The sequence below is a fragment of the Eleginops maclovinus genome, chromosome 2 (assembly GCF_036324505.1).
Source record: "Eleginops maclovinus isolate JMC-PN-2008 ecotype Puerto Natales chromosome 2, JC_Emac_rtc_rv5, whole genome shotgun sequence".
NCBI lineage: Eukaryota > Metazoa > Chordata > Actinopteri > Perciformes > Eleginopidae > Eleginops > Eleginops maclovinus.
The window spans coordinates 299191-326727 of record NC_086350.1 but is presented as its reverse complement, the minus strand read 5'-3'; the positions used below and the strand labels follow the sequence as shown (position 1 = coordinate 326727).

General features: G+C 50.6%; 1 protein-coding gene across 1 annotated transcript; it reads right to left on the bottom strand.

Moving 5' to 3' along the window:
- Window positions 1-409: 409 nt before the first annotated feature.
- Window positions 410-27537, bottom strand: LOC134860053 (transcription initiation factor TFIID subunit 4-like). The gene is made up of 15 exons (XM_063876901.1): window positions 27102-27537; window positions 26692-26849; window positions 26213-26281; window positions 25949-26101; window positions 24627-24749; window positions 24465-24554; window positions 24225-24386; window positions 24066-24144; window positions 23885-23987; window positions 14298-14467; window positions 13847-13977; window positions 13616-13738; window positions 10152-10208; window positions 1911-2030; window positions 410-1373 (listed from the first exon to the last, which is right to left on the bottom strand). The coding sequence occupies exons 1-15, from the start codon at window positions 27382-27384 to the stop codon at window positions 1215-1217; spliced, it is 1980 nt and encodes a 659-aa protein (XP_063732971.1). The 5' UTR covers window positions 27385-27537; the 3' UTR covers window positions 410-1214.

The following is a 27537-nucleotide window of genomic DNA, read 5'->3' as shown; positions in this document are numbered from 1 at the left end:
CGGAGTCTCCGGCTCCTAGTTTCAATAAAACTTCTCTCAGACCGAGAGTCAATCAGACAGTTCACCAGCCCGGGACCAAATGACCTACGGACCGGTACGGGGCTGTGAACCGGTGGTTGGGGGAAAACAGCGGTGGGGGGTTAGTTCAGCATCCCTTTGATATTTAGAATAATTAAATCCCTCAAACGTTATTGTTGTTGGTTTCTACTTGGAGATAAGCCCGCCTCCCAGTTTGAGTGACGCCAGTGATCACCACGGAAGGCTCCACCCTTTCAGCTTCCTGTCGATGACGGAAAGCCACACATAAGGCAACTCGTTTACAGACTTGATAAAAGACCCTCTGAGAGGTCGGGGACAGACGTGTGAAACTTGGAGGTGTTTCACTTTCCACTGAAACAGGAAACAGGAAGTGTTTCTTTATTCTTTATTTCATGTTTTTGAAAAGGTACAAACGACTGTAAAATGTATTTCCCTGAAATGTGTCAGGATTTAATTCAGAGTAGGAAATATAAATACTCGCTAAAATCCTCACACGGTGAAACCCCCCCAGACAGACTTTACAAACCAGACGTCCGACATCAGGGGACACAGTTAAAGCATTAAACCCCGCCCCCAGCCAAAAAACAGAGAAAAACTTTCAAACCTATAAAAACTTCATCTGACCCCCCCACACATTAATGGTACGGTCCATATTCTCAAATAGCAAAGAGAGGAAGAGCAGGAGAGACTGCAGGAGTGTTCCTGAACGCAGCCTGAGTGGGGTTCACTGACCATGGGAGATCCAGCTCCCTGTGAGGACTCTTAAAGGGACAGTTCAGTCCTCCGTGAAGCATGATGAACAGAACACGCTAACAGAACACGCTAACAGACGTGATGCAGGGTCATGATGTCACTGAATGTTAAAGGGTCTTGTGAGAATAAGGTCCAGATGTGGAGTAGAGATGAGGAGGTGAAGCTCCACCTGCGTCTCCTCCACCACAGCCAGCAGCTTAGCTTAGCATAAAGACAACCCCCCCCCTAAAGATTTATTCATCCGTACAAAAATAAAAGTTAAACTACAATCAGCTGTTTCCCTGAAGAGTAAACCCCCCAGCACACGGCAGCAGTTTCCCTCCACCGCCAGTCTTTATGCTAAGCTAAGCTAACCAGAGGGGGAGGGGCACACACACTATGAAGTGAGGGCTCAGAGTGTCCAGCGCCCAGGGGGGTCACTGTTATTTGAGCAGCGCCTTGTAGAGCGTGAGGGACCTGGCGGTGATGCGGTCGGTCTCCAGGCAGAAGATGAAGTCCCTGAGGTTCACTCTGGTGATTCGCTGCCGCAGCTGCTGCCGTGACGATGAGGCACCGGGGGAGGAGCCGGGACCGCACGCCACCTGTGGGGGGGGGGGCATTAGACGTATACACAACAGATGCATTGTGGGAATCCAATCCAGTGAATCAGACGCCGTTTATCCCACCTACTTTAGATGTGACCCCCCCCCCCTCATGGTAACTTTTTTTTTCTAGGCTCTGTGGGACTGCCAGAAACGGTATTTCAATTTTCAGTATGTATAACCCATGTGGAAACTTTGACAATAAAGTGGACTTTGATTTCGAACTGAGGAAGCGCAGACCCCCCCTCACTAATTTCTCTCTCCCCCAAACACCCCTTCAAAATAAAAGCACTACAGAGTTACTGTAAACTCAGGAAAACAAGGATTTATTTCAAAATAAAAGCCATATCCAAACGCTCAGTATGGGCCTTATTTTTCAATAGAAAAAACCCCCACAACACACACACACACACACACACACACACACACACACACACACACACACACACACACACACACACACACACACACACACACACACACACACACACACACACACACACACACACACACACACACACACACACACACACACACCTCGGGGGCGGAGCTTCCTCCCGGTGAATCCATCTTGCGTCTCTTCCTGGGTCCGATGGCAGCGAGCGCCGTCAGGTTAGCGTCTCGTTGTCTCATCTGAGCTAACTCTTGCTGCTGCATCTGCACAGAGAAATACATATTACATACATATATATACATATATATATATATATGTATATATATGTATATATATACATATATATACATATATATATATACACATATATGTATATGTATATATATATTTATATACATATATATATATGTATATAAATATATATACATATATATATATGTATATATATTTATATACATATATATATATGTATATATATATATGTATATATATATATATACATATATATATATATACATATATATATATGTGTATATATATATATGTATATATACACATATATATATATATATATACATATATATATATATGTATATATGTATATATTATATATACATATATACATATATATATACATATATATATATATATATATGTATATATGTATATATATATACATATATACATATATACATATATATGTATATATGTATATATAATATATACATATATACATATATACATATATATGTATATATGTATATATAATATATATATACATACAGTGGAGGGAATAAGTATTTGATTCCCTCCACTGTATGTGTATATATATATATATATATACACATACAGTGGAGGGAATAAGTATTTGATTCCCTTGCCAATTCAGTTAGTTTACCCACTTACAAAGATCTGAACAGTCTGTGGTTTTTATGGTTTTGTTCTAACAGTGAGAGACAGAATATCAAAAACAAAATCCAGAAATTAACATCATTTCCCCTCCTTGTAGATTAAGTACCTCCAAAATAAACAGCAGGACGTCGGGTATGAAAACAAAGGCTTCTTTATGTAGAGAAATCAGTAGCGAATTACACGTTCAGCAAACACCACAAGACATATATATATCAGCTCCATGTATGCTAGTCATTTTTCGTATACGCGGCACTTCTTATCATCCTAAGGAAAACGCGTAACTCTTGTTTTAGCCGCTAAGCATTCTGGTAGTTCAGTTTCTGAACCCTTTGTTAGGCAATAGAACAGAAAACATATCTCAAATCAATATCAATCAGATAGAATACAACCAAATATAAGGATTTCTAACTCTCCTTTTAACTGTAAACAGTAACACAACCTTTAGCAGCTTTCTGGCATTAAATCAATCAACAGATTCAATCATTCATCTTAAACTGTAAGCTATTAAGTTACAACATTCTCCCCCCGATGAACTACTCTGGTCATCTAAATCTCCAGACAATACAGTAACTGAATAGGTCTCCTCAACAAAGTCCCTGATGTAGTGCGAACTGAGCACGACCTAACAAGACCAGTTCTGGAAAACAGTTCTTTGATTCTTCCCAGTTTCCAGGTTTGTCTGGGTGTGTGATCTTCTCCAATGAGTACGACGTCACCCACTTTCAGTGGGGTGGGTGTCGGTGTGTCACAGCGGTGTGCTGACTTCAAGTCTAGTAGGTAATCTTTGCGCCAGGCATTCCAGAAGCTGGTTGTGAGTCTCTGCCTGTACTTCCATCTTCGTGTGATCTCTGCCTTGTTAGCAGTTGGGTGCTGTGTTTCAGCTGGGAATGGCTTGGGTGGTAGAGAGGTCAGTCGTTTACCCACCAGGAAGTGAGCTGGAGTCAGTGGCTGTGGCTCCTCCACTTCATTATGCACAAAGGTCAGAGGCCTAGAGTTTAGTGTAGCCTCGACCTCTGTCAGGACTGTGCACATTTCTTCGAAGTTGAGTGAAGCTCTTCCAAGAACTTTCTTCAGGCATGTTTTTACTGATCGGACGAGCCTCTCCCAGAATCCGCCCCACCAGGCTGCTCGCTCAGCGATGAATCTCCAAGTGATTCCCCTTTCTGAGAAGAACTGCAGCAGTTCAGGGTCTTTGATGGCTTTCTACAGCTCTTTCAAGTCCTGATCAGCTCTCTTGAACGTTCTTGCGGGGTCTGAGTAGATTACCTTGCATAATCCTCTTCTAGCAATGAATCTTTTCAGCGCTAACAGGAATGTCTCTGTTGACTGATCTGAGACTAGCTCCAAGTGTACGGCTCTGGTTACCGCACAGGTGAATAGCGCGATGTATGACTTTTTTACAGAATCCTCCGCTTTCACATAAAGCGGTCCTGCAAAATCCACACCTGTGACTTCGAATGGTGGGGATTCAGTTATTCTGTCCTTTGGTAAAGGTGCAGTGATCTGCCTTCCAGCCTTTGCCTTGAATCTTTTGCAGATTGTGCATCTTGCCACAACACTCTTGACCAGCTGCCTTGCGCGCATGATCCAGTATCTCTCCCTAACTTGTACGAGGGTGTCTCTCCCTCCTGAATGCATCACCTTCTCATGACAGTACTGTATGAGCCTTTCTGAATATTTATGCTTGCTGGGCAGGATCCATGGGTGCTGCTCTCTGAATGTGAAGTCAGACTGCTGCAGCCTTCCTCCCACACTGAGCAGTTCATGTTCATCCAGGAATGGCTTGAGTTCTTTAATCTACAGTCCCTGAGGCCCTTTCCTGTCTTTAGTTGTTTGATCTCTTGACTGAAACTCTGTTGTTGTGTTATCTTGATCCAGTACCTTTCGGCCTCGAAGAGCTCGTCAGCAGTCAGTTCTCCTCTTGTCTTTGGTTTTGTTGGAGCATTTGCTATGAATCTCTTTATCCAGGCTGTCACTCTGAAGACTCTTTTCAGTTTGCTGTATCTGGCTAGCTCCAGCACTGGTTCAGTGAGGTCTGCGTCATTTGCAGCAAGCTGTACAGTGACTTGGTGACTCGACTTGAGTTCTGTGTTCGCCCTTTCTGGAACATAATCATCATCAGTCTCCTCTGACTGATCGGCTGATGTCACAAGGCTGGGACCATTCCACCACAGATGGCTATGTTTCAAGTCTTCAACAGTTTGTCCTCTGGTGGGGAGGTCAGCTGGATTTATCTTTCCTGCAATGTGTGACCATGACTCTGGGTTGGTCAGTGACTGGATCTCGGTCACTCTATTTGCGACAAACTGTTTCCACTTCTGAGCAGAGCTGCAGATCCAATGCAGCGTAATCATAGAATCTGTCCACATTCTTATCTGAATTGGTTCCATTTTCAGAGTCATCATCAAGTTGTTTGCTCGTCTCGCTCCGATCACAGCTCCCATGAGCTCTAGGCGTGGCAGTGTCATTTTCTTGAGAGGGGCCACCCTGGATTTGGACGCAACTAGGCTCATTGTAGGTTCTCCGTCTTGAGTTTCACCTTGCAGGTAGGCTACAGCACTGTAAGCTCTTTCACTGGCGTCACAGAACACGTGTAGTTTCAGGGCATGCTTGTTCTCTGACAGCGTGTCTGTTCGGTACCACCTTGGTATGGCGAGTTGGTGTAGCTGGGGCAGTTCTAAACACCACTGTTGCCATTCTCGAGTCAGATCGGGTGGTAGCTCCTCATCCCTGGAGAGTCCTCTCTCCCACATTTCTTGAAACATGCACTTGATTCTGATGGTGAAGGGAGTCAGGAACCCTAGCGGGTCATAGATACGTGCGGATGGCTGTAGAACGCTCCTCTTTGTGTTCTTCTTTTGCTTTAGAATGCTCACTAGCGGTCTGAGGTCAAAGGTGAAGTCATCGGTCTCTGGTCTCCACACTAAGCCTAACACCTTCAGCACTGCTCCGTGTGTCTCTGGCGCCAGTGTGTGGTCTGTTGTGCTCTCCTCCCATTTCCTCTTCAGCTCAGGAGAGTTGGTCATCCACTTGCAGAGGTCCATGCCTGCGGTTGACAGCATTTGCTTAGCGGTGGTTGTTACATAGTAAGCCTCTTCCACAGTGCGTGAGCTTGCAATAAAGTCATCAACATAGAGTGACTCTCTTATTGTCTCTACAACTTGTGGCTGTTCGGTTTCATAATTTTGCAGATGCTTTCTGATTGTAGCGGCGAGTAAGAAGGGACTTGGGGAGGCTCCAAACACCACTCTTGTCATCCTCAGCATCCGCAGCCTTTCATCCTGTTCTCCATTTGGTGGGCCCGAGAGCCACAGGAACCTCACTGCGTCTCTGTCTGTCTCGGCGAGGGATATCTGCAGAAACGCCTTTTTTATGTCTGCCATGAAGGCGATCTCATGTTTTCTGAACCTAATCAGGACGCTGAGAATATCCGGATTTAGGTTTGGTCCTGTGAGTAAACAGTCATTGAGAGATGGATAGCCATCTTCATGGGACGACGCATCAAATACCACTCTCAATTTTGTGGTCACCTTGTCCTCTCGGAGAACTGCGTGGTGAGGTAAGTAGTATTTCACATTGTCTGCATTTGCGTTGTCCTTTGGCACATCCTCTGCCATGTTCTGTTGTAAGTAGTCCTCCTCTACTTCATTGTATCTGCTGTACAGTGTAACATCTTTCTTTAGTCTTCTCTTCAGACCTTCAAACCTCCTTTTGGCAACTCTGTAGTTGTCTTGGAGTTCTGCTCTTTCTGGTTTCCATGGCAACTCCACGTGGTATCGTCCATTTTTGAAGGTTGTCGTTCTTTCGAACATCTGCAGAGCCTCTTCTTCTGCTCGGTTCTGTGGTTTGACACTTGTGATACCCAGAGACTCAATTTCCCAGAATGCATTCAGTTGCTTGGAGACAAGTGTGTCTTCATCAAGTGGTATGAACATGCAGGCAGCCTCTGCGACACTTGACATGGACACTGGTCCCTGCACAGACCATCCAAAGGTGCTCTCCAATGCAACCAATGTCTCTGTGAGTCTCTCCACTCTTCCTGATACTATTTGCCAATAGTAGTCTGCTCCTATCAGGATGGAGAGCTCAGGATCACCGTCATCGCCGGGGAAGTCTGCTAGTTGCAGTCCCCTTTTCTTAAGCTCATGTTGAATCTGGTCACCAGGAACCTTCATCACAGCTGAGCACACCTGTGGGGTTTCTACAGCTTCTATTTCAATTCTCTGCTGGCTGTCCCAGACATTCTCCATGATTACCTTAACTGTGTTGCGTTGTGACCTTGTGGGGACAGAGGAGCCAAACGTGTGAAGAGTGAGTGTCTCTTGTCTGATTACTGGTAACTTCAGGCTCTTCACTAGGTTTTCATGGATGAAGCTTCTCTGACTGCCTCCATCGAGTAAGCAGCGAGCTATTTTTCTGCCTGATGGACCTTGCACCCACGCCTTAGCAGTTTGGAGCAGCACAGTGTTCTGTCCATCTGTTTTCATCCTCACTGAATGAGGAATGACTGAGGAAACAACAGCATCTTCAGTAACAGTGTGGGGCTGCACCTCACTTCTCTCACCCGAGCACACAGCAATGTGATGTCTTCTTCCACATTTTTCACATGACACATCCTTCATCTTGCAGAATCTTGCAATGTGTTTCCGTCCTAAACACACAAAGCATCTTCCCATTTTCTTGAGTTTGTCTTTGCGTTCAGGAACGTTGTGATCTGGGCAATGTTCAGATTTATGTTCTGCACTGTCACAGAACAAACAGTTGTATGTCTTCTGGCTGGCTGTGTGCAGTGCAGCAGCAGATTGCATGCTAGGTCCTTTCATTTTCACTTCATTGAATGAACGTGACTGCTTCCATGGCTTGTTTTCTGCTTTATGTTCTGTTCTGTATGAATTTGTCATTTGCAGTGCTCTTTCCCTGCTCTGAACCTCCTTCTGTAGGAATGTGACTATTTCAGCAACCTTCCATTCATCATCCACTCCCCTCTGACGACTATATTCAAGAGCTATGTCATCTGGAATCATCTGCAGTAAGATTGGGCATAGTAGGCTTCCGTAGGTTTCTGACACTACACCCAGTGACTCCAAGCTCCTAATCTGAATTTCACATTCATCATATAACCGCCTCAATGCATTCACATCAGATGATTTCTTTACAGGGTTTAGATTTAGTAGCTTTGACATGTGAGCACTGATCACCAGATCTTTCCTTCCAAATCTGTTTTGCAGTAAAGTGATTGCGCTGTCATAATTTACATCTGTTAACACCAGTCCTGCTACTGCCTTTGCAGCTGCACCAGTGAGGTAGGTTTTCAGATAGGTAAATTTCTCTCTCTTGCACAGTGCATCATTTTCGTGTATAGCAGTCTCATATTGGCTCCAAAACTCTTGCCACATACTGACTGCTCCATTGTATTTGTCAATAATCAACCTTGGTAGCTTTACTGATTGTCTCTGTGGTACTGAGTTACCTGAAGCGTCACTCACTCTTGGATGTGCTGCGCTTTGGTTCACCTCCTCCCTTTTCTTTATCGTGCGCTGCGCACGGCTCCTGGACATGATGACACGTTCCTTGTATTCCTCGGAGGCTTCGATCTCCGTTTCCAAGTCATCCAACGCAGTTAGCCGTTCTATTCCGTGGTCGAGTTCAGACAGACTGTCCTCCTTAGCCGACAGCATTTCCAATAAAGTGCTCAAGTGATCGGTATCTGGATCTGGCTTGGCCATTTCTGAGTCAATCTGATTAATAAGTCTTGTAGTGGCACCTCTGATTGTACCTCGCTTTCGTCTCATTCTTTCCGCTTCTGTCCGACGTTCGTCTCCTGTCATTCCCGCAGCTCCGGCTGCATCTCCGATTGAGTCCTCCTGGCTCATCTTATCCCGGGTTTCGGCACCAAAAATGTAGATTAAGTACCTCCAAAATAAACAGCAGGACGTCGGGTATGAAAACAAAGGCTTCTTTATGTAGAGAAATCAGTAGCGAATTACACGTTCAGCAAACACCACAAGACATATATCAACAGCTCCATGTATGCTAGTCATTTTTCGTATACGCGGCACTTCTTTCATCCTAAGGAAAACGCACGTAACTCTTGTTTTAGCCGCTAAGCATTCTGGTAGTTCAGTTTCTGAACCCTTTGTTAGGCAATAGAACAGAAAACATATCTCAAATCAATATCAATCAGATAGAATACAACCAAATATAAGGATTTCTAACTCTCCTTTTAACTGTAAACAGTAATACAACCTTTAGCAGCTTTCTGGCATTAAATCAATCAACAGATTCAATCACTCATCTTAAACTGTAAGCTATTAAGTTACAACCCTCCTTAGTCGCCTTGGCCGTATGTTTTGGTCATTGTGGAGCTGGAAGACCTATCCATGTCCATGTTCAGTGTCCTGGCTGAGGGAAGGAGGTTATCAACCGATATTCTGCGATACCTGGCCCCCTCCATCCTCCCCTCGATGCGGTGAACCGCCCTGTCCCCTGAGCAGAGAACCCCCACCCCCCCCAGAGCATCATGTACGCTGGACGCTGGGGATGGTGTTCTTGGGTCATAGGCAGCATTTCTCTTCCTCCAAACACGACATGTGGAGTTGATGCCAAAGATCTTGATGGGTCTCATCTGAGCTCCCCTTCTCATCAGCCTCCTCTGGACCCTTCAGAGGATCCCTGGCAGACTTCAGACGGCCTGTACATGTGCCTTCTTCAGCAGGGGACCTTGAGGCGCTGCAGGATTTTAATCCAGTACAGCGCAGTGTGTTACCATTAGTGTTCTTGGGGACTGTGGTCCCAGCTGCCTTCAGATCATTACCCAGTCCCTCCTGTAGTTCTTGGCTGACCCCTCACCTTTCTCAGGATCACTGATCGTGGAGCCCCAGACCGAGGGCGATTGGTGGTCCTTTGGTGCTTCTTCCATCTTCCAATAATCAGACCAGGTGTCTCTCTCCCACCCGGCTGCTGCTGCTGGTCTTGTCTTCTATCCCAGTCTTGTGCTGGTCTACAATCTTGTCCCTGATGTCCTTAGACACTAGGTTCACCATGATCACAGACCTGTCTCTGGTCCTCGGTGGAGGGGTTCTGATGTATTGGTTGTGGACAGGTGTCTTTTATCCAGGTGACCTCAGGAGTACGTTCTTAAAGACAGAGACTTCTTTCACCGGTCCCTGGGAGCCAGAATCCTTGTTGGTAACAAGAGGATCAGATACTGATTTCCCCCAATTAAATGCACATCAATTTATGTCTTTCTTTTTTATTCTGTCTCTCGCTGTTAAAATAAACCTACCATAAAAATGACAGACTGTTCATTTCTTTGTCCGTGGGTAAACTAACTCAACTGGCAGGGGATCAAATACCTATCAAATGTCCTCCACTGTAAATGGTCTGCTGAGGCTTAAATCACCGAGAGTTTCTCTCCCACTCACAGATCGATAGATCGATAGATCGTTAATACAAGTGTTTAGAGCACGTACCTCCTTAGCTTTCTGCTTCAGACGGGCCTGCTCTGGATCCTCCTGTCGGGCGCGACTCTGCGAACAACCACAGTCACACATAGAGTCAAACACAGTTACACACACAGTTACACACACAGTCACACACACAGTCAAACACAGTCAAACACAGTCAAACACAGTCACACACACAGTCAAACACAGTCAAACACAGTCACACACAGTCACACACAGTCAAACACAGTCAAACACACAATCACACACACAGTCACACACAGTCACACACAGTCAAACACAGTCAAACACACAATCACACACACAGTCACACACAGTCACACACAGTCACACACAGTCACACACAGTCACACACACAGTCACACACAGTCACACACAGTCACACACAGTCACACACAGTCACACACACAGTCACACACAGTCAAACACACAATCACACACAGTCAAACACAGTTACACACACAGTCACACACACAGTCACACACAGTCACACACACAGTCACACACAGTCACACACACAGTCACACACAGTCAAACACACAATCACACACAGTCAAACACAGTCACACACACAGTCACACACAGTCACACACAGTCACACACACACAGTCACACACAGTCAAACACAGTTACACACACAGTCACACACAGTCAAACAGTCACACACAGTCACACACAGTCACACACAGTCACACACACAGTCACACAGTCAAACACAGTCAAACAGTCACACACAGTCACACACAGTCACACACAGTCAAACACAGTCACACACAGTCACAAACAGTCACACACAGTCAAACAGTCACACACAGTCACACACAGTCACACACACAGTCACACACACAGTCACACACAGTCACACACAGTCACACACAGTCACACACACAGTCACACACACAGTCACACAGTCAAACACAGTCAAACACAGTCACACACAGTCACACACAGTCACACACAGTCACACACAGTCACACACACAGTCACACAGTCAAACACAGTCAAACAGTCACACACAGTCACACACAGTCACACACAGTCAAACACAGTCAAACACAGTCACACACAGTCACACACAGTCACACACAGTCACACACACACACACACAGTCAAACACAGTCACACACAGTCACACACACAGTTACACACAGTCACACACACAGTCACACACACAGTCACACACACAGTCCCACACACAGTCCACACACAGTCACACACACAGTCCCACACAGCCACACACACAGTCCCACACACAGTCACACACACAGTCCCACACACAGTCCCACACACAGTCACACACACAGTCACACACACAGTCCCACACAGCCACACACACAGTCCCACACACAGTCCCACACACAGTCCCACACAGTCACACACACAGTCACACACACTCACACAGTCCCACACACACAGTCACACACACAGTCACACACACAGTCCCACACACAGTCCCACACACAGTCACACACACAGTCCCACACACAGTCACACACACTCACACAGTCCCACACACACAGTCACACACACAGTCACACACACAGTCACACACACAGTCACACACACAGTCCCACACAGCCACACACACAGTCCCACACACAGTCCCACACACAGTCACACACAGTCCCACACACAGTCCCACACACAGTCACACAGTCCCACACACACTCACACACACAGTCACACACACAGTCACACACACAGTCACACACAGTCCCACACACACTCACACACACAGTCACACACAGTCACACACACAGTCACACACACTCACACAGTCCCACACACACTCACACACACAGTCACACACACAGTCACACACACAGTCACACACACAGTCCCACACAGTCACAAACACAGTCACACACAGTCACACACACAGTCACACACACAGTCACACACAGTCACACAGTCACACACACAGTCACACAGTCCCACACACAGTCCCACACAGTCCCACACAGTCCCACACAGTCCCACACACAGTCACACACATTCACACACAGTCACACAGTCACACACAGTCACACACACAGTCCCACACACAGTCACACACACACAGTCACACAGTCACACACACAGTCCCACAGTCCCACACACAGTCACACACACAGTCCCACAGTCACACACACACAGTCACACACAGTCCCACACACACTCACACACACAGTCACACACACAGTCCCACAGTCACACACACAGTCACACACAGTCCCACACACACTCACACACACACACAGTCACACACAGTCACACACACAGTCACACACACAGTCACACACACAGTCACACACACAGTCACACACACAGTCACACAGTCACACACAGTCCCACACACAGTCCCACACACACTCACACAGTCACACACACAGTCCCACACACACTCACACAGTCCCACACACAGTCACACACAGTCCCACACAGTCACACACACAGTCCCACACAGTCACACACAGTCCCACACACACTCACACACACAGTCACACACAGTCACACACACAGTCACACACAGTCACAGTCACACAGTCACACAGTCACACACACAGTCCCACACAGTCACACACAGTCCCACACAGTCACACACAGTCCCACACAGTCACACACAGTCACACACACAGTTCCACACACAGTCACACACAGTCCCACACAGTCACACACACAGTCACACGCAATCACACACACAGTCCCACACACAGTTCCACAGTCCCACACAGTCACACACAGTCCCACACACACTCACACAGTCACACACAGTCACACAGTCACACACACAGTCCCACACACACTCACACAGTCCCACACAGTCACACACACAGTTCCACACACAGTCACACACACAGTCCCACACACAGTCCCACACACAGTCACACACACAGTCACACGCAGTCACACACACAGTCCCACACAGAGTCACACACAGTCACACACACAGTCACACACACAGTTCCACAGTCCCACACACACACACACACACACACACACACACACACAGTGTCACACACAGTCACACACACACACACACAGTCCCACACACACACACACAGTGTCACACACAGTCACACACAGTCCCACACACACACACACACACACACACACACACACACACACACACACACACACACACACACACACACACACACACACACACACACACACACACACATACAGTCCCACACACAGTCACACACACACACACACACAGTCCCACACACAGTCCGAGAGGGAAATGGTTCTCAACAGATTGTATGTGATAGGCTAAGGGGCGGGACATCTCTTATCTGTTCACCAATCACAACAGAGCTGGCTAGCTAACCAACAAGAGCAGGCTGCACTCTGGTTTCAGACAGAGTGTGAAAAGAGGTGCTGCAGCCTTAGACAGTATGAGAAACATAACATGGAGACATGTCCCAGGAGAGACACTTGTACAACATTCAGTGTGTGTGTGTGTGTGTGTGTGTGTGTGTGTGTACCTTGGCAGCCTTCAGCAGGATCTCTCTCTCCTGGTCGTCCTTCCTCTGTTTCTCCAGTCTCTCCAGATGCTCGAAGAACCGAAGCTGAGAGCGAACGTCTGACACACACTCCTGATCCTCCTCCTGCAGGAGCACACACACATTACATTTAACCAGATGTATACACTGTGTGTGTGTGTGTGTGTGTGTGTGTGTGTGTGTGTGTGTGTGTGTGTGTGTGTGTGTGTGTACCTTCCCCCCCTCGCTGCGGTGCTGGGCGATGCTGCTCACTTTCTCCAGCAGAGCTCTTAGTCTGGCCTGAGTGGCGTGAGAGATCAGAGCCACTACCTCCAGAGGAACCTCCAGAACCCCCTGCTGCTTCGCTGCGACACAACACACACACACATCACAAAGCTGCAGAAACACACACACTGGTGCAGGAAAACACACGCTGCTGCAGGAACACACATACACACACAAACACACGCACATACAAACACGCAGAAACACACACACACACACACACACACACACACACACACACACACACACACACACACACACACACACACACACACACACACACACACACACACACACACACACACACACACACACACACACACACACACACACACACACAGGTGAGGTCATGTGACTGGGCTGTAGTCCTGAACCCTGGCAGCCCCTCCCCTCTGTCTACCTGAGTCGAGGATGCGCCGGTGCAGCAGGCCGGGGGGCAGGAAGGCCTCGTCCTTGCAGGACCGGATCTTGGTCCCGACCAGCTCCGAGCTGGTGGCCAGGATGCGAGCATTCTCCTCGTTCAGGTTCACCCCCGCCATGGACGCCACGTCGTTGATGTCGTCGTCGTCTCTGAGGTGGGGGTCACAGTTACTCAGCATATTGTTTCATTTACAGTTGAAGATCAGCAACTCTGGAGCTGTAAATACAGTTCACTAGAACTCCACCAGGAGGTAAACAGCTTGAAGGAGGGGAAGGAGAGAAGGTGAGGAAGGAGAGACGGTGAGGAAGGAGAGGAAGGAGAGACGTGAGGAAGGAGAGACGTGAGGAAGGAGAGACGGTGAGGAAGGAGAGACGTGAGGAAGGAGAGGAAGGAGAGACGGTGAGGAAGGAGAGACGGTGAGGAAGGAGAGACGTGAGGAAGAAGAGGAAGGAGATACGGTGAGGAAGTAGAGACGTGAGGAAGGAGAGATGGTGAGGAAGGAGAGACGGTGAGGAAGGAGAGACATGAGGAAGGAGAAACGGTGAGGAAGGAGAGACGTTGAGGAAGGAGAGACGTGAGGAAGGAGAGACGGTGAGGAAGGAGAGAAGTGAGGAAGGAGAGACGGTGAGGAAGGAGAGACGTGAGGAAGGAGAAACGGTGAGGAAGGAGAGAAGTGAGGAAGGAGAGATGGTGAGGAAGGAGAGACGGTGAGGAAGGAGAGACGTGAGGAAGGAGAAACGGTGAGGAAGGAGAGAAGTGAGGAAGGAGAGAAGTGAGGAAGGAGAGATGGTGAGGAAGGAGAGACGGTGAGGAAGGAGAGAAGTGAGGAAGGAGAGATGGTGAGGAAGGAGAGACGTTGAGGAAGGAGAGACGTGAGGAAGGAGAGAAGTGAGGAAGGAGAGATGGTGAGGAAGGAGAGACGGTGAGGAAGGAGAGACGTGAGGAAGGAGAAACGGTGAGGAAGGAGAGACGTGAGGAAGGAGAGACGGTGAGGAAGGTGAGGAAGGAGAGACGGTGAGGAAGGAGAGACGGTGAGGAAGTAGAGAAGTGAGGAAGGAGAGACGGTGAGGAAGGAGAGAAGTGAGGAAGGAGAGACGGTGAGGAAGGAGAGAAGTGAGGAAGGAGAGACGGTGAGGAAGGAGAGAAGTGAGGAAGGAGAGAAGTGAGGAAGGAGAGATGGTGAGGAAGGAGAGACGGTGAGGAAGGAGAGAAGTGAGGAAGGAGAGATGGTGAGGAAGGAGAGACGTTGAGGAAGGAGAGACGTGAGGAAGGAGAGAAGTGAGGAAGGAGAGATGGTGAGGAAGGAGAGACGGTGAGGAAGGAGAGACGGTGAGGAAGGAGAGACGTGAGGAATGAGAGACGTGAGGAAGGAGAGACGGTGAGGAAGGAGAGACGTGAGGAAGGAGAGACGGTGAGGAAGGAGAGACGTGAGGAAGGAGAGATGGTGAGGAAGGAGAGACGTTGAGGAAGGAGAGACGTGAGGAAGGAGAGAAGTGAGGAAGGAGAGATGGTGAGGAAGGAGAGACGGTGAGGAAGGAGAGACGTGAGGAAGGAGAAACGGTGAGGAAGGAGAGACGTGAGGAATGAGAGACGGTGAGGAAGGAGAGACGTGAGGAAGGAGAGACGGTGAGGAAGGAGAGAAGTGAGGAAGGAGAGATGGTGAGGAAGGAGAGAAGTGAGGAAGGAGAGATGGTGAGGAAGGAGAGAAGTGAGGAAGGAGAGAAGTGAGGAAGGAGAGATGGTGAGGAAGGAGAGACGGTGAGGAAGGAGAGAAGTGAGGAAGGAGAGATGGTGAGGAAGGAGAGACGTTGAGGAAGGAGAGACGTGAGGAAGGAGAGAAGTGAGGAAGGAGAGATGGTGAGGAAGGAGAGACGGTGAGGAAGGAGAGACGTGAGGAAGGAGAGACGGTGAGGAAGAGACGGTGAGGAAGGTGAGGAAGGAGAGATGGTGAGGAAGGAGAAACGTGAGGAAGGAGAGATGGTGAGGAAGGTGAGGAAGGAGAGACGGTGAGGAAGGAGAGACGGTGAGGAAGGAGAGACGTGAGGAAGGAGAGACGGTGAGGAAGGAGAGACGTGAGGAAGGAGAGGAAGGAGAGACGGTGAGGAAGTAGAGACGTGAGGAAGGAGAGATGGTGAGGAAGGAGAGACGTGAGGAAGAAGAGGAAGGAGAGACGTGAGGAAGTAGAGACGTGAGGAAGGAGAGATGGTGAGGAAGGAGAGACGGTGAGGAAGGAGAGACGTGAGGAAGGAGAAACGGTGAGGAAGGAGAGACGTGAGGAAGAAGAGGAAGGAGAGACGGTGAGGAAGTACAGACGTGAGGAAGGAGAGATGGTGAGGAAGGAGAGACGGTGAGGAAGGAGAGACGTGAGGAAGGAGAAACGGTGAGGAAGGAGAGAAGTGAGGAAGGAGAGAAGGTGAGGAAGGAGAGAAGTGAGGAAGGAGAGATGGTGAGGAAGGAGAGACGGTGAGGAAGGAGAGACGTGAGGAAGGAGAAACGGTGAGGAAGGAGAGACGTTGAGGAAGGAGAGACGTGAGGAAGGAGAGACGGTGAGGAAGGAGAGAAGTGAGGAAGGAGAGACGGTGAGGAAGGAGAGACGTGAGGAAGGAGAAACGGTGAGGAAGGAGAGAAGTGAGGAAGGAGAGATGGTGAGGAAGGAGAGACGGTGAGGAAGGAGAGACGTGAGGAAGGAGAGATGGTGAGGAAGGAGAGACGTTGAGGAAGGAGAGACGTGAGGAAGGAGAGAAGTGAGGAAGGAGAGATGGTGAGGAAGGAGAGACGGTGAGGAAGGAGAGACGTGAGGAAGGAGAGACGGTGAGGAAGAGACGGTGAGGAAGGTGAGGAAGGAGAGATGGTGAGGAAGGAGAAACGTGAGGAAGGAGAGATGGTGAGGAAGGTGAGGAAGGAGAGACGGTGAGGAAGGAGAGACGGTGAGGAAGGAGAGACGTGAGGAAGGAGAGACGGTGAGGAAGGAGAGACGTGAGGAAGGAGAGACGGTGAGGAAGGAGAGACGTGAGGAAGGAGAGGAAGGAGAGACGGTGAAGAAGTAGAGACGTGAGGAAGGAGAGATGGTGAGGAAGGAGAGACGGTGAGGAAGGAGAGACGTGAGGAAGGAGAAACGGTGAGGAAGGAGAGACGTTGAGGAAGGAGAGACGTGAGGAAGGAGAGACGGTGAGGAAGGAGAGAAGTGAGGAAGGAGAGATGGTGAGGAAGGAGAGAAGTGAGGTAGGAGAGATGGTGAGGAAGGAGAGACGGTGAGGAAGGAGAGACGTGAGGAAGGAGAAACGGTGAGGAAGGAGAGACGTTAAGGAAGGAGAGACGTGAGGAAGGAGAGACGGTGAGGAAGGAGAGAAGTGAGGAAGGAGAGATGGTGAGGAAGGAGAGACGGTGAGGAAGGAGAGACGTGAGGAAGGAGAAACGGTGAGGAAGGAGAGAAGTGAGGAAGGAGAGATGGTGAGGAAGGAGAGACGTGAGGAAGGAGAGACGGTGAGGAAGGTGAGACGTGAGGAAGGAGAGACGGTGAGGAAGGAGAGGAAGGAGAGACGTGAGGAAGGACAGATGGTGAGGAAGGAGAGGAAGGAGAGACGTGAGGGAGGAGAGATGGTGAGGAAGGAGAGAAGTGAGGAAGGAGAGACGGTGAGGAAGGAGAGATGGTGAGGAAGGAGAGGAAGGAGAGACGTGAGGGAGGAGAGATGGTGAGGAAGGAGAGAAGTGAGGAAGGAGAGACGGTGAGGAAGGAGAGATGGTGAGGAAAGTGAGGAAGGAGAGACGGTGAGAAAAGTGAGGAAGGAGAGACGGTGAGGAAGGAGAGACGGTGAGGAAGGAGAGGAAGGAGAGACGTGAGGAAGGAGAGATGGTGAGGAAGGAGAGAAGGTGAGGAAGGAGAGAAGGTGAGGAAGGAGAGACGGTGAGGAAGGAGAGACGGTGAGGAAGGTGAGGAAGGAGAGATGTGAGGAAGGAGAGATGGTGAGGAAGGAGAGACGGTGAGGAAGGAGAGAAGGTGAGGAAGGAGAGACGGTGAGGAAGGAGAGACGGTGAGGAAGGTGAGGAAGGAGAGACAGTGAGGAAGGTGAGGAAGGAGAGACGATGAGGAAGTACATACAGTGAGGAAGGAGAGACGGTGAGGAAGGAGAGACGGTGAGGAAGTAGAGACAGTGAGTAAGGAGAGACGGTGAGGAAGGAGAGACGGTGAGGAAGGTGAGGAAGGAGAGACGATGAGGAAGTAGAGAAGTGAGGAAGGAGAGACGGTGAGGAAGGAGAGACAGTGAGGAAGTAGAGACGTGAGGAAGGACAGACGGTGAGGAAGGAGAGAAGTGAGGAAGGAGAGACGGTGAGGAAGTAGAGACAGTGAGGAAGGAGAGACGGTGAGGAAGGTGAGGAAGGAGAGACGGTGAGGAAGTAGAGAGAGTGAGTAAGGAGAGACGGTGAGGAAGGAGAGGAAGGAGAGACAGTGAGGAAGTAGAGACGTGAGGAAGGACAGACGGTGAGGAAGGAGAGAAGTGAGGAAGGAGAGACGGTGAGGAAGGAGAGACGGTGAGGAAGGTGAGGAAGGAGAGACGTGAGGAAGGAAACACGGTGAGGAAGGAGAGACGGTGAGGAAGGAGAGGAAGGAGAGACAGTGAGGAAGGAGAGACAGTGAGGAAGGTGAGGAAGGAGAGACGATGAGGAAGTAGAGACAGTGAGGAAGGAGAGATGGTGAGGAAGGTGAGGAAGGAGAGACGGTGAGGAAGTAGAGACAGTGAGTAAGGAGAGACGGTGAGGAAGGTGAGGAAGGAGAGACAGTGAGGAAGTAGAGACGTGAGGAAGGACAGACGGTGAGGAAGGAGAGAAGTGAGGAAGGAGAGACGGTGAGGAAGGAGAGACGGTGAGGAAGGTGAGGAAGGAGAGACGTGAGGAAGGAAACACGGTGAGGAAGGAGAGACGGTGAGGAAGGAGAGGAAGTAGAGACAGTGAGGAAGGAGAGACAGTGAGGAAGGTGAGGAAGGAGAGACGATGAGGAAGTAGAGACAGTGAGGAAGGAGAGATGGTGAGGAAGGTGAGGAAGGAGAGACGGTGAGGAAGTAGAGACAGTGAGTAAGGAGAGACGGTGAGGAAGGTGAGGAAGGAGAGACGGTGAGGAAGTAGAGAAGTGAGGAAGCAGAGACGGTGAGGAAGGTGAGGAAGGAGAGACGGTGAGGAAGGAGAGATGGTGAGGAAGGTGAGGAAGGAGAGACAGTGAGGAAGGAGAGACAGTGAGGAAGGAGAGACGGTGAGGAAGGTGAGGAAGGAGAGACGGTGAGGAAGTAGAGACGTGAGGAAGGAGAGATGGTGAGGAAGGAGAAACGTGAGGAAGGAGAGATGGTGAGGAAGGTGAGGAAGGAGAGACGGTGAGGAAGGAGAGATGGTGAGGAAGGAGAGACGGTGAGGAAGGAGAGACGTGAGGAAGGAGAGACGTGAGGAAGGAGAGACGGTGAGGAAGAGACGGTGAGGAAGGTGAGGAAGGAGAGATGGTGAGGAAGGAAAAACGTGAGGAAGGAGAGATGGTGAGGAAGGTGAGGAAGGAGAGACGGTGAGGAAGGAGAGACGGTGAGGAAGGAGAGACGTGAGGAAGGAGAGACGGTGAGGAAGGTGAGGAAGGAGAGACGTGAGGAAGGAAACACGGTGAGGAAGGAGAGACGGTGAGGAAGGAGAGGAAGGAGAGACGTGAGGAAGGAGAAACGTGAGGAAGGAGAGACGGTGAGGAACGAGAGACGGTGAGGAAGGAGAGACGGTGAGGAAGGAGAGGAAGGAGAGACGTGAGGAAGGAGAAACGTGAGGAAGGAGAGACGGTGAGGAACGAGAGACGGTGAGGAAGGAGAGACGGTGAGGAAGGAGAGACGTGAGGAAGGAGAGACGGTGAGGAAGGAGAGACGTGAGGAAGGAGAGACGGTGAGGAAAGTGAGACGGTGAGGAAGGAGAGACGTGAGGAAGGAGAGGAAGGAGAGACGTGAGGAAGGACAGATGGTGAGGAAGGAGAGGAAGGAGAGACGTGAGGGAGGAGAGATGGTGAGGAAGGAGAGAAGTGAGGAAGGAGAGACGGTGAGGAAGGAGAGATGGTGAGGAAAGTGAGGAAGGAGAGACGGTGAGGAAAGTGAGGAAGGAGAGACGGTGAGGAAGGAGAGACGGTGAGGAAGGAGAGGAAGGAGAGACGTGAGGAAGGAGAGATGGTAAGGAAGGAGAGAAGTGAGGAAGGAGAGACGGTGAGGAAGGAGAGAAGGTGAGGAAGGAGAGACGGTGAGGAAGGAGAGACGGTGAGGAAGGTGAGGAAGGAGAGACGGTGAGGAAGGAGAGACGATGAGGAAGTACAGACAGTGGGGAAGGAGAGACGGTGAGGAAGGAGAGACAGTGAGGAAGGAGAGACGGTGAGGAAGGAGAGACGGTGAGGAAGTAGAGACAGTGAGTAAGGAGAGACGGTGAGGAAGGAGAGACGGTGAGGAAGGTGAGGAAGGAGAGACGATGAGGAAGTAGAGACAGTGAGGAAGGTGAGACGGTGAGGAAGGTGAGGAAGGAGAGACGGTGAGGAAGTAGAGAAGTGAGGAAGGAGAGACGGTGAGGAAGGAGAGACAGTGAGGAAGTAGAGACGTGAGGAAGGAGAGAAGTGAGGAAGGAGAGACGGTGAGGAAGGTGAGGAAGGAGAGACGGTGAGGAAGTAGAGACGTGAGGAAGGAGAGACGGTGAGGAAGGAGAGACAGTGAGGAAGGAGAGACGGTGAGGAAGGTGAGGAAGGAGAGATGGTGAGGAAGTAGAGACAGTGAGGAAGGAGAGACGGTGAGGAAGGTGAGGAAGGAGAGACGGTGAGGAAGTAGAGACAGTGAGTAAGGAGAGACAGTGAGGAAGTAGAGAAGTGAGGAAGGAGAGACGGTGAGGAAGGTGAGGAAGGAGAGACGGTGAGGAAGTAGAGAAGTGAGGAAGGAGAGACGGTGAGGAAGGAGAGACAGTGAGGAAGTAGAGACGTGAGGAAGGACAGACGGTGAGGAAGGAGAGAAGTGAGGAAGGAGAGACGGTGAGGAAGTAGAGACAGTGAGGAAGGAGAGACGGTGAGGAAGGTGAGGAAGGAGAGACGGTGAGGAAGTAGAGAGAGTGAGTAAGGAGAGACAGTGAGGAAGTAGAGAAGTGAGGAAGGAGAGACGGTGAGGAAGGTGAGGAAGGAGAGACGATGAGGAAGTAGAGACAGTGAGGAAGGAGAGACGGTGAGGAAGGTGAGGAAGGAGAGACGGTGAGGAAGTAGAGACAGTGAGTAAGGAGAGACAGTGAGGAAGGAGAGACAGTGAGGAAGGAGAGACGGTGAGGAAGGTGAGGAAGGAGAGACGGTGAGGAAGTAGAGACAGTGAGTAAGGAGAGACAGTGAGGAAGTAGAGAAGTGAGGAAGGAGAGACGGTGAGGAAGGTGAGGAAGGAGAGACGATGAGGAAGTAGAGACAGTGAGGAAGGAGAGACGGTGAGGAAGGTGAGGAAGGAGAGACGGTGAGGAAGTAGAGAAGTGAGGAAGCAGAGACGGTGAGGAAGGTGAGGAAGGAAAGACGGTGAGGAAGGTGAGACAGTGAGGAAGGAGAGACGGTGAGGAAGGAGAGACGGTGAGGAAGGTGAGGAAGGAGAAACGGTCAGGAAGGTGAGGAAGGAGAGACAGTGAGGAAGGAGAGGAAGGAGAGACGTGAGGAAGGAGAGACGGTGAGGAAGGTGAGGAAGGAGAGACGTGAGGATGGAGAGACGGTGAGGAAGGAGAGGCGTGAGGAAGGAGAGACGGTGAGGAAGGTGAGGAAGGAGAGATGTGAGGAAGGAGAGGAAGGAGAGACGGTGAAGAAGGAGAGACGGTGAGGAAGGAGAGACGGTGAAGAAGGTGAGGAAGGAGAGATGTGAGGAAGGTGAGGAAGGAGAGACGTGAGGAAGGAGAGACGGTGAGGAAGGAGAGGCGTGAGGAAGGAGAGACGGTGAGGAAGGTGAGGAAGGAGAGGAAGGAGAGATGTGAGGAAGGAGAGGAAGGAGAGACGGTGAAGAAGGAGAGACGGTGAGGAAGGAGAGACGGTGAAGAAGGTGAGGAAGGAGAGATGTGAGGAAGGAGAGGAAGGAGAGACGGTGAAGAAGGAGAGACGGTGAGGAAGGAGAAACGGTGAGGAAGGTGAGGAAGGAGAGACGGTGAGGAAGTCGAGAAGTGAGGAAGGAGAAACGGTGAGGAAGGAGAGAAAGGAGGAAGGAGAGAAGTGAGGAAGGTGAGGAGTGAGGAAGGAGAGATGGTGAGGAAGGTGAGGAAGGAGAGACGGTGAGGAAGTAGAGACGTGAGGAAGGAGAAACGGTGAGGAAGGAGAGACGATGAGGAAGGAGAGGCGTGAGGAAGGAGAGGCGTGAGGAAGGAGAGACGGTGAGGAAGGAGAGGAAGGAGACATTGTGAGGAAGGTGAGGAAGTACAGACGGTGAGGAAGTACAGACGTGAGGAAGGTGAGGAAGGAGAGATGGTGAGGAAGGAGAGATGGTGAGGAAGGAGAGACGGTGAGGAAGGAGAGACGGTGAGGAAGGAGAGGAAGGAGAGACGTGAGGAAGGAGAGGAAGGAGAGACGTGAGGAAGGAGAGACGTGAGGAATGAGAGACGGTGAGGAAGGAGAAACGTGAGGAAGGAGAGACGGTGAGGAAGGAGAGGAATGAGAGACGTGAGGAAGGAGAGATGTGAGGAATGAGAGACGGTGAGGAAGGAGAGGAAGGAGAGACGGTTAGGAAGGAGAGGAAGGAGAGACGGTGAGGAAGGAGAGGAAGGAGACATGAGGAAGGAGAGACGTGAGGAAGGAGAGACGTGAGGAAGGAGAGGAAGGAGAGACGGTGAGGAAGGAGAGGAAGAAGAGACGGTGAGGAAGGAGAGGAAGGAGAGATGTGAGGAAGGAGAGGAAGGAGAGATGTGAGGAAGGAGAGATGTGAGGAAGGAGAGGAAGGAGAGACGGTGAGGAAGGAGAGACGGTGAGGAAGGAGAGGAAGAAGAGACGGTGAGGAAGGAGAGGAAGGAGAGATGTGAGGAAGGAGAGGAAGGAGAGATGTGAGGAAGGAGAGACGGTGAGGAAGGAGAGGAAGAAGAGACGGTGAGGAAGGAGAGGAAGGAGAGATGTGAGGAAGGAGAGGAAGGAGAGACGGTAAGGAAGGAGAGGAAGGAGAGACGGTGAGGAAGGAGAGGAAGGAGAGATGTGAGGAAGGAGAGATGTGAGGAAGGAGAGGAAGGAGAGATGTGAGGAAGGAGAGATGTGAGGAAGGAGAGATGTGAGGAAGGAGAGGAAGGAGAGATGTGAGGAAGGAGAGATGTGAGGAAGGAGAGATGTGAGGAAGGAGAGGAAGGAGAGATGTGAGGAAGGAGAGATGTCTGCTACAGATTTGTTAGATGATCATTTTTAGGTTAGTTTATGTTCTGCTCTTATATTAACATGCTGCTGTAACCTGTAGGTGTGTGTGTGATGGATGAGCAGAGCACTGCCCCCTGCTGGCTGTCCTCTGTCCTGCAGGAATGTTTATTTGATTTCCTTGCATGGCGTCCCCCTCTGGAGTAATTACACCTGATGTTCTCTTTGTATACGTTACCTGAAAGTCCCGCCCCCCGGGTCGCTGAGCTTCCTCTGATTGGTTGGAGTCACGTTGAGCTGACTTCTACCTATGATGGTGGTGGGTCCTCTGATGAGCGTACCTGAGGAGGGTCCGGACAGGTGAGCTTACTGACGGCAATCAAGAGGTATTAAATACAGAGTACTGATTCATGTCCCACCCTGAGGCCGGAGGGTCTGACTGAAGACCACGGGGGAGCGAGCCTGGACCCCGGCCTGGCCCCCGGCCCGGCCCACGACCTGGACAAACACCATTTCAATTACATCATTATTAGAGTGTGTGTGAGAGTGTGTGAGAGTGTGTGAGTGTGTGTTCGTACCAGCGGTGTGTTGAGGCGCACCGTGCTGCCGCCGGGGCTCATGGGTAATCTGGGTCTGATGGAGGTGGTGATGATGGGGGCCGAGTGGGGGGGCGCTGAGGTGGAGGCCAGCAGAGACTGCTGGTTGCTGAGCAGAGACTGACGCAGGGCAGGGAGGCTTTTCTGAGAGGGGGGGACAAAATCATCCTATCACACGGCCCAGTACTCAATGCTGATTGGTCAATGTGGACATGGCAGTACCTTGAGGAAGGGGATGAGGTAGGGCTGGGGGGACGACTTGAGCTCTGCCTGCAGCCGGGTGGTGAACTCCTCCGGCTCGATCTTAGCGTCCTACACACACACACACACACTTAATACCCATAGTACTCTCAGTGATGGTAACCGTGGTGACGGGGACCTCACCAGCAGGTCCTGCACCAGGGCCTTCACGTTCTTGGAGGTGTCGGGGGAGGGGGAGTTGTGGGACGCCAGCTTGATGAGCGTTGCCAGGAAGTTCTTACACTTCTTCACGTTCTCCTGCATCTCCTGCACACAGGGAAGTAATCTATTAATGTCAGAGTGCAGGGACCCCGAGGGGCCCCTCTTATCCTTCTGTGGTGGATGGGCCCCTTTAAAAAACAGCACGCATCAGAGGGTTTACCTGGGACACGAGGGGCCCCTTTAACGACAGTATGTAGTTCAGAGAGTTTACCTGGGAAACGAGGGGCCCCTTTAACGACAGTATGTAGTTCAGAGTTTACCTGGGACACGAGGGGCCACTTTAACGACAGTATGTAGTTCAGAGTTTACCTGGGACACGAGGGGCCCCTTTAACCACAGTATGTAGATCAGAATTAACCTGGGACACGAGGGGCCCCTTTAACCACAGTATGTAGATCAGAATTAACCTGGGAAACGAGGGGCCCCTTTAACCACAGCATATAGATCAGAGTTTACCTGGGACACGAGGGGCCCCTTTAACCACAGTATGTAGATCAGAATTAACCTGGGACACGAGGGGCCCCTTTAACCACAGCATATAGATCAGAGTTTACCTGGGACACGAGGGGCCCCTTTAACCACAGTACGTAGATCAGAGTTAACCTGGGACACGAGGGGCCCCTTTAACCACAGTATGTAGATCAGAGTTTACCTGGGACACGAGGGCCCCCTTTAACCACAGTATGTACATCAGAGTTTACCTGGGACACGAGGGGCCCCTTTAACCACAGCATATAGATCAGAGTTTACCTGGGACACGAGGGGCCCCTTGAACCACAGTATGTAGATCAGAGTTAACCTGGGACACGAGGGCCCCCTTTAACCACAGCATATAGATCAGAGTTTACCTGGGACACGAGGGGCCCCTTTAACCACAGTATGTAGATCAGAGTTTACCTGGGACACGAGGGGCCCCTTTAACCACAGTATGTAGATCAGAGTTTACCTGGGACACGAGGGGCCCCTTTAACGACAGTATGTAGATCAGAGTTAACCTGGGACACGAGGGGCCCCTTTAACCACAGCATGTAGATCAGAGTTAACCTGGGACACGAGGGGCCCCTTTAACGACAGTATGTAGTTCAGAGAGTTTACCTGGGACACGAGGGGCCCCTTTAACGACAGTATGTAGGTCAGAGTTTACCTGGGACACGAGGGGCCCCTTTAACAACAGTATGTAGATCAGAGTTAACCTGGGACACGAGGGGCCCCTTTAACCACAGCATGTAGATCAGAGAGTTTACCTGGGACAAGAGGGGGCCCCTGCCGGGTGGGGTACAGGGGGTGCTGCTGGTCAGGGGGGAAGGCTTGTTTCCTGTTATCACTGTGGGGCCTTTCTGAGGGGGGGGCATCTTCACCGTCACTGTGGGCCCCCCGGGGGCCACCGAGATGGCCTTCTGTGGAAACACCAATATTTTATTGCTTAGATATAAGCTTCACTTCCTGTTAGAAACGGAGCCCCCCCCCCTTTAAAGGGTAAAACCAGGAGGGAGGGGATCCCAACTCACCTGGACAGTGGAGGTGGACTGAACCATTCTGGTCTGAGCAGGGGAGGCCAGGCGGACGGTCTGAGGAGCCTACAGGCGATGGGGAGGGGGGGGGGGTTGTTAGACAGCGGCAGAGCATGGTACAGAGGGATTCCTGTAGGCTGGCCCCCACAAGTTAGCATCTCACATTATGGATTCAGAATCAAGAACCTCCAGAACCTCCAGAGCTGTCCTCATCAGCTGATGGATGCTAATTAACCCATCATATGCTAACTGTGTAAACGTCCCAACAGGTTAGTTAGCATGGTAGCGTTAGGAGGGTATCGTCCCGCAGCTTATGTGAGACCCCTACTCTACATCTCTATCACAAAACTTTAGGGTCTCAACAGGTCCGGCGTCTCAACAGGACTGTGAGCTGCCGACAGACCATAATATCACTATATATGGGCAAGCGTAGATGATGGCTGAAGGTCGGTCGAAGCAGATTGAAAGCAACGTACCGTGGCGGCGCTGCTGACCCGGACTGTGGCGCCAGCGGTGGGTGTGGCCGGTCTCTGGCCGATGGCCGCCCCCTGCTGAGTCTTGGCCTGAGCCTGAGCCAGAACCTGCTGAGGAACCATGACCAGCTGACCCGTCTCCGTACGAACCAGAACCATCCCTGAGGACAGGAGGTGGGACAACCATCAAGTCAGTCAATCAACCAATCAACAAGTCAGTCAATCAACAAGTCAGTCAATCAACAAGTCAGTCAATCAACCAATCAACAAGTCAGTCAATCAACAAGTCAGTCAATCAACCAATCAACAAGTCAGTCATATCTCTCTCTCTCTCTCTCTCTCTCTCTAAAAAAATAGGTGGTAAAGAAATAGGTGTCTGAGAGAGTGGGGGCCTTCAGGGGCCAGTTTCTCACCTGGAGGCATGCTGAATCCGGGGGGCAGCTGGATGGTGGTCTGCTGCTGGGGCCTCACTGCCAGCTGGGGGGCTGGTGCTCTGCTGGGGGCCACCAGCCCGGACCTCTGCTGCTGGATTGAGGTGGCCCCCGGGGGCCTCACCACAGCAATCCCCGGGGGCCTTACGACGGCCACCCCGTTCACAGCAGGTTTCAGGGCCACCACTGGGGACCCAGGCTGCACCACTGTGGGTGGGGGGGCCAGGATAACAGACCCCCCAGCCACGGGCATCTTGGTCTGCATCAGGGGGGTGCTGTGGTTCACCTGGGGCACTGGGGGAGGGCCCTGGGACACCAGCTGCCCGCCCTTGGGCTCCACTCCGTTGTGTGCAGCCCTGGAGGCGATGGGGCCACCGGTGCTCACGGCACTGATCAGCGTGCTGGTCCCGGTGGGGGG